Genomic DNA, 8,256 nt, shown 5'->3' with positions numbered 1-8,256 from the left:
TTTTTTTTTTTTTTTTTTTTTTTTTTTTTTTTTTTTGGAAGGAGTGGATTTGGTCTTCATTAAAATTTAAATTTATCATTTTAATCCCTAAAATTATTTAGATTTTTTTGGCTCCCTCTCTAATTCAAGCTTATTATATTTTTTATTATGAGATAATGAAAACAATCGGAGACCTTAAAACTTAAATGTTTTAACCACGTTGTTGTACGTTACAAGTTTAAAAGTTGAGTGAAAATTAATATGTTTGAGGTTATACACAAAAAAGAAGACACGTTCAGAGTTCATGTCATAATTTTGACACATTGTTATGGAGATTACGGTTGATCTTTTAACAGTTTCGGAATTAGTTTATTTGTTATGACCGGTTCATATAAGTTTATTCGATCTAAGATGATATTTCTTTTTGCTGTTTTTTTGTTTTGTTTTGTTTTGTATTGGCTGATCATCTATTTATTCGAGATTTCGAGGGATGTTTTGAAAACCGTTGGTGCATTTCTCGAAAATTGTTCAATATAATAATTTTAAAAACAAGGTAGTGTTAAGTTGGATCGTAACTCTATTTTCGAATAGGTTTTTGTGTTATACGAACAGTTTTCTACAACTAATTTTTTTAGAATAGTTTCGGTTATCGACATTTTGAAAATATATTTACATAATATCTATTTAATTAGATAAAAAATAACTTTTATAATATTAAAATTTAAAATTTATTAAAAATAGAGAAACCTAAAGTAAATTAGGTATTATAGAGTCCGCTTTCTAGAGTCCTTTTTGTTTGTATTGCTAAATTTAGGGCTGATTAGGATTCTGGAAGTGGGACCCACACGATTTGTCGTTTATTGAGTTAGTTGGGCCCAGCCCAATATTGTTGGGCCCAACAGAGGTGGGTTTTGGCGTCAGGTTGGCCCACTAGAAAAAGTAAGTGGAGTAGATCCCTCCATTTTTTTCGTCGTCTACTTCTTTAATCATTGCATCTTTCTTTTTTTTTTTTTTTTTTTTAATAATAAATAAAGTAATATTAATAATAATAATATATATTAAAAAAAATTCTTGACAGATACTTCTTGTTTCAAAAAATAAATGTAAAATTTCGTAAAGATAATAAATGAAATAGGATTCGAGGATGGAGACAGTTTTTGCATTCCCGTCTTACCACGTAGCCATTTTCACAAATTAGTATGTGTTAATTATCATTAAAGTATATTCATTTTTTTCTTTAAATGAAAATATTTGTTTTTAATTAGTTATTATGCTCGAGCAACCTAAAAAGATTACCTAATTGTTCAATAATTAATGAAAAATAATAATTAATGGAAAATAATTACACTATAGTCCAAATCGAACTATTAATTAATTGACAAAAAAAATGTTTTAATTCCTTAAATTCTCGTCATTATGTCTATTTATTTAATAAATTTAGTAAAATTTTAATAGCATATAACTATAGCTTGTTCGTCCCTATTTAGACTTTAATATGATTACTCATTACTCTTATTTTGACATATTAACTTATAAACTCTTATGTTGGAGCCAATTTCAACGTTATGATAAATCATTAACCGTTAATTCAATTACTACACTATATCATCATTCAAATACAAGCGTTCGGAAGTGGCTCGCTTCTATTCTAGTCGGGTGGGATTCATAGGGTCGAGTCTTTCATTTTCATCCAGAGACTCGACCTCTCCTAGCTCTTCTACTGTCCGAGCTCCCTTTCTTGCTTACAACATGCTCCCCTGGTATAGGCTTGCTATACTTTGTGTCTGTGGCGTTTCGAAAAACAATCTTCCATCGACAAATAATTTAAAAAAAAAATTAAAAAATTAAACAGAAACTAAAAAAAATATATATATATATAAATATAATTTTTAGACTATATAAATATATAATAAAAATAATTCTAAAAATAGAAAAAATAATGGAATTTGGCGTGCTTGCAGTAAATAGAAAGGCGACATATTTAATGTTAAAATATGTTAATAATACGACAAGTTTTAATCATGATCGGCTGTCACAGACAGACACCAGTAATAAAGTGACACGTAATATGTCTTATTGGAACACGTTTTGTCCCTTGATAGGTGATTTGTTAGCTGACAGTACCAACAGCGACATTTTCTTTTCTTTTTTTGGTCCATTTCTATGGTTTATTTATATGTTAAATTATATTTTTCTCTTATTTAAAAAATATTCACACTTTTAATATACTAAATAAATAAATAAATATATATATATATATATAAAAAAATTAATTTTAATAGACTTTTTATATATTTAAAATAATAATATATATATATATATTAGTCCCTCGTAACACATTAATATTTCAAAATTGAATAACAAAGTTTCAAATGTTTAAAAAATACTCAATTTTGATCATTTTATTTAATTGCGGATGATGTGAGAATTTGTCCATATTAATGGCTGTCCGTGTGGGGGAGGAAAGTTGTCCACATTACAATTCCTACATATTCTTGCTATCTCGAATTGACCTACAAATCTCTAATGTATTTGCATTTTAATTTATTTTTTTAGAATTATGAAAACCCGAAACGTGACTATCGTATGTCAATTCATGGAGAGGAGACATGGTTATCATATGTCCATAGCATTACAACTCGAGTGTTACTTCACATCAAACAACTGGTATTACACATTCATCTTCCAACGTTGTTCTCAATGGTTTTTAAATTTATATCGGGGCCATCCATCATATGACGAGCAATCCGACAACATTTGTCTCCTCCTTACCGTACCTAAGTAAAAGTGTCATCTTCACCGATAGCTTGATCTCACTCTCTATTTCCAACATTAGTACAATCCCTTTTTCTTTTATCATTTATTAATTTTCTTCATCTCAATGATGTTATGTGGATCCCTAAAGTCAGTCTCACAAAAAGTGGGATTGATTGAGTTGAGGCTCAAATCGAGTATCGGGAAACGTATGAGAGGAAGCTCTGATTATCAATTCAATTGTCTTTATTTATTTATTTTTATTTTCAATTAAAAAAATATATTGAAATTTAGAGAAACAAGAGAATAAATGGAGCACATGGATGGGCGTTGAACATGGGATATAAAGAAGAAGAAAAAAAAGAAAAAGACAAGTTCACCAGCATTTCAATACCTCTAAAACGACACGACACAATTACATATTGACATAAATATGACATATTGTGAAAATATCGACAGATGAATAGTATAATATATATAGGTTAGTTTATTTCTCTCATCCTACTATTTAATAAGAATTAAATTTTAATTTAATTTGAATCTATTTAATTTTTAAACTAAACTTTAAATCTTATTTCTAATATATTTCTAAATTTTTAATTAATTGGAATCAAACTATCAATTTATATCAAAATTCAGGAAAACTTATAATCTAAATTTAGAATTTAAGATATACAATAAGATTTATGGAAGCATCAAAACAAATAGAAATATAACCGCCGGGAAAAAAAATTAATTGGACAAAAAAAAACCACGGCGGCGATTCCATTACCGAGTCTGTGGAATTATTATCAATTTCAAGAATCGTTCGAGATTGGGAGCAAATTACTTTGAGCTCCGGCGAGAATTTCGGCTAGCGCCGCCATGGCTTTTACCTGCATCTCTAAAGCCGATATGTAATCGGTCGCTTCTTCCAGAAGGTTTGGGAATGAGAGTTTCCGGCAACCTGGAACCAACCGGCCAAGAATTTTCACCTTCCTCTGCACCGCCGGCAACTTCCTGTTCTTCACCTCCTCCACGCGCGACGGTTTACGGCCAATCGATTTCTTCGTCCTCCGACGTCTCGCGAGCCTCTGGCGGAATCGATTTGCCAGAATCGCGCGACTCCATCGAGTCCTCCCCTTGGCGGCAGCGGCGAGGACGCAATCTGCAGTTTCACGAACAAGCCGTCCGTTGATAGTAGATCTCGCATGCGGCGAGGACCGCTGGCGGCTGACTCTCTGGAGCGCTTCCGCGAGTCTCGAGGAGTAGATCTGTTGCTCGACCTCGGTTCTCCACCTCCGTTCTCTGCCTTCCGCACTAACATTTGAAGCAATTTGGAGGCGTTTATTCGGCTTCTGCAACGACCTTCTCGAGTTCTTCGATTCCTCCGCGTCCATGAAAATTAGAAACCGATTCAATTTCAAATCTCTTATCTATTCCGTCTCTTCTCCACACAAATCAGCAACAATCTGTAAATAAAACATCAGCCAATTCTGAACAACCACCACCAGACTACAAGCAATTGAATCAATCTCAAAATCCAGAATAAAATCAACCAGTACAATGAAGAAACTAAAAAATAAAAACAGGAAACAACAATTCAAATTTGGAGAAAACCGGAGAAGAAGAAGAAGAAGAAGAAGAAGAAAATCAAATCTGTCCATAAATCAATGGAGACGAAAGAGATGAATACCTAGAAGACGAAGAACTTGTGAAGGATCTGGAGGATGAAATGCGAGAGAGATTGAAGTTTGAAGTGAGTTTTAGAGAGAGAAACAGAGAGAGATGAGGGTTTAAAAGAATCACGGGAAATCACGCGTTCTGAGTCCTTCAAACACGCTTATATACATCTTCCATTCCTACTTTCGTAATTTTCCTCTTTTTTTTTTCAAATATTATTTTACAATTTACCCAAAAAAAAATCAAAATATTAGAAGTTGAAATCTTAAATAATTTAATCTTTAAATTTTAATTTAAAATGATTTCTATGGTACATAATAATTTAATTTTTAAATTTATAAAAATTTAGCTTCTATATAATAAATCTCGTGTCAGTATATTTATATGATTAATAGGCTGGGAAAAGCTCGAGTCCAATCCTTCAGTGGTCTCAAGAAAAAAAAAAAAAAAAAAAAAAGGAATGATCAAGAATCTCGAGTCACTGGCTAAGCCGTAATAAGATGGCGGAAGAAATCGAAGACCAATTCGATTGTCATTTTTTGAATTTTAACTTAATTTAGCTACAATCCCGAACTCCGATGACCAAAAGTGTAATTTATTAATTTTTTTAATTTAATTTTGAACTATGGTATAAATTTAACCTATAGTTTTAATTTCTCAAATGCTAAGAGATTCTTAAGGGTTACTCTTTCTTTTAAAGAGATCAAATCTATTTACTACCCATGTATGTTATGTTTCTTTATATTATTTTATTTCTAAGTTTGTATATAATTAATTTAAAACATTATTAATGCATTAAATATCATAAAAGACATTCCCTTTCTTAAAAGTTATCATTATTGTTTTATTTTGAAGGCTTGATTTTTTTTTATTTTTTTTTATTTTTTATAATTTTGTCGGCCGACCCAAAAATCCGCTCAATTTAGATTATTCAACCCAAATCATACATATTAAGTTTGCTTAGAATTTTTTTCGGTTTGAATCGGGTTGAATTTTTTGGTTGATATTTTTTTGGTCCACCCGACTAAACTAAAAATAGAGTTACAACCTAACCCTACCTTATCCTACCGTATTAAGATTATTATGAAAATTAAGAATATTTGATGATCGTAAGCGCGATTTGAATTTTATAAAATTTTAATTATTAATTAAATTCGTGAACCCAACCCACTCGAAATTTCAAATTGGTTCCAAAAGTGTAAGAAGCCCAAACCCATAGCCAACATGTCTATTTTGGCTCACGTGTCACCGTCAGTCTCATGGTTTTAAAATATTGAATGTTAGAATAAGAATATTTATTTATTATTTTATGTCCTTTGTTTTACTAGTAAATTAAATCAAGGATAAAAGAATATTCAAAATTGCGAACTAAAATATAATATATGAAAATTAAAAAAAAAATTATTGAATTTTATTTTAAATTATTTGCGACTTTAAAGTGGGGATTTGTTGAATGCTTTTCTTAATCTTTGACCAATTTAACAAGCAATCAACTTTATTAGCACAATATATTCATGAATATTTTAATTTTTTTTTTCTCTTTTTCCAAATAAAAATATATTTTGTATGAACAAATTTAAATTTATGAGTAAAATATAAAATATATATTAATATTGATTAAAGAAAACATATCACGACATAATGTTTTAACGTCGAATATCAGAATAAATTTTTTATAATTTTTAATTATATTTATATTGACTTTAACGAAATTCTGTTCGATTTCAGACAAAATTTGATGTAGCTCGTTACATCAACTAAAAAGATGTTTAAAGAACTTTAGAAAATCGAATAAGCTAACCCGACAAAGCTTAATACAAGCTAATCAACGAAAACTCGTCACATTAATTAGATTCGTTTGACCGGGTAACTTTTGAAAACCTAAACCAATCTGTACCCGATTTCGTGGGTGTGTTCAAACGTCTTAATCTTAAAGATTAAGGAAAAACAAAATGAGGTTCATTATTATTAGCAAAAAAAAAAAAAAAAAAAAAAAAAAAACATGCACAACCTCACTTTGTCTCCATGTCTTGTCTTCAAAGCTTGGCAAATTCCATCTTTTGTTCTTAAAAATGCTTCATCTTTCTCTCTTTAATCATTAATATGGATAATGTATATACAATATTTTAGGGTTAATTATCCATTCAATTTATCATTTTTTTATTAATACGAATTATTTTATTTGAATATGTGACGTTTTTTTATCTACATGATCACGAGCTGATGTTGTTTTACATCGATAACTATGTTAGCTGACTATCTTACAAGTTTAACGATGAGGTGAAAAAAGAGAGGAAGAAATTGACCTTTTTTTTTAAAGGGTTAAACCTTGATTTTAGAGATAGATACTAAATCGTACTTTAAAAACATTTTCAACTAAACAGAGAATGAAGGATGCTTTGATATCGAATTGTTTGAGCGTTTTTCAATTTCGATGTAGTTTCTTATCGTTGGTAAATGTAAAAAATGGTTAACGACAAACTTACCTGACGAATGCATGAAGATTTAGAGGAAAAAACTCGAATATTATAAAAATTTCTAAGAAACTCGAGAACGAAATTATAACAGTTAAACCTCATTGCTAACAAATATTATTCCATAATTCATAGGTCCCAAGATCGGCTCGGATTCCATTTGTAACAACCCAGCTCACCGCTAGCAAATATTGACTGACTTTGACCTCATGGTTTTAAAACGAGTCTACTAATAAGAGGTTTCCATACCCTTATAACGAATGTTTCGTTCCCCTCTCTAATCGATGTGGGATCTCACAGAAATTAGAAACTTTGTTCTTGTAGATGACTTTTTTTTTCTTTCTCCTTACATCTATGTCGTCAACTAAGGTAGTTATTGATCAACACGGGAGAATTGAACTACAAAAAAACACCCGAACATTACAATAGAGACATAACTGAAAAAACACTCAAATATCGGGACAAAAACGCATATTTAGCAATTTATTTGTGTCGGGTCGGGTTTATTATTGTAATCGAGAAAGAAAGATGTGTTGGGAAGCACTAAGGGGGTATCAGCTAGAAATTTGTTTTCATGCAAGGCAATGATTAGTAGGGAAAGAGAGGCATGTGGTTGTTTTTGTTTTCATGCCACTTTCAATCATGTGCCTATATGTTTCTTTATTTTCTCTTTTGGATTCTTGCTTCTCTCTCTCTTATTTTATGATTCTCGTCTTGGTGGTCGGATATTTATATATTTTATGATTCTCTTATAGTAGTCTCGATAACAAAACCCTCGAGTTTTTAGCCACTTTCGAAACTTAAATCTCGAGGTTAGAGGACCAAAATCTTTCGTATGAAACTGCTTGACAAGATGTAGTAGACCAACACGAGTCAGTTTAGTATGCTTTGTACTCACTTATATGCATTTCATGAAAATTTGTAAGAGGTTACCTAATATAGAATTGCTCTAAGCAAATCACCGTTTTAACTATAAAATTTATATAATTGAGCCAAGGAAAAAGAATCCTTTGTTGGATGCTTTTTTATTATTTTTATTCGAGGGTTGAATGGGTGATTTGAAGAAATTGAATTGAGTTTAAAAATCAAATAAAACCTTTATTCTTTATTTTTCATTAATAACTAAAGTTTAAATATCCAATGTTTACAAGTCACAATATAGTATTAACATCGATTACAAACGTCAAATATTTTTAATCTTTATAAAAATAGGGAAAGGTTGAATCTGGTTATAACCTTGTTTTCGAATTAGTAGAGTTGACCCGACCAAAAAATGTCAACCACAAACTGAGCTTGAGTATTTGTTTTCCAAAAATTCAATCTAGTCCCAACAGGTAAAAAAAAAAAAAAAAAAAAAAAAAAAAAAAAAAAAAAAAAAAAAAAAAAA

At 30.1% G+C, this 8,256-nt stretch overlaps 1 protein-coding gene across 1 annotated transcript; it reads right to left on the bottom strand.

Moving 5' to 3' along the window:
• Positions 1-3,367: 3,367 nt before the first annotated feature.
• Positions 3,368-4,515, bottom strand: LOC111493732 (transcription factor bHLH149-like). The gene is made up of 2 exons (XM_023143558.1): positions 4,409-4,515; positions 3,368-4,184 (listed from the first exon to the last, which is right to left on the bottom strand). The coding sequence occupies exon 2, from the start codon at positions 4,110-4,112 to the stop codon at positions 3,531-3,533; it is 582 nt and encodes a 193-aa protein (XP_022999326.1). The 5' UTR covers positions 4,113-4,184; positions 4,409-4,515; the 3' UTR covers positions 3,368-3,530.
• Positions 4,516-8,256: the final 3,741 nt, after the last annotated feature.

The sequence above is a fragment of the Cucurbita maxima genome, unplaced genomic scaffold (assembly GCF_002738345.1).
Source record: "Cucurbita maxima cultivar Rimu unplaced genomic scaffold, Cmax_1.0 Cma_Scf00019, whole genome shotgun sequence".
NCBI classification, from domain to species: domain Eukaryota; kingdom Viridiplantae; phylum Streptophyta; class Magnoliopsida; order Cucurbitales; family Cucurbitaceae; genus Cucurbita; species Cucurbita maxima.
The sequence above is the reverse complement of the archived record's forward strand: the minus strand, read 5'-3'. Positions and strand labels throughout refer to the sequence as shown.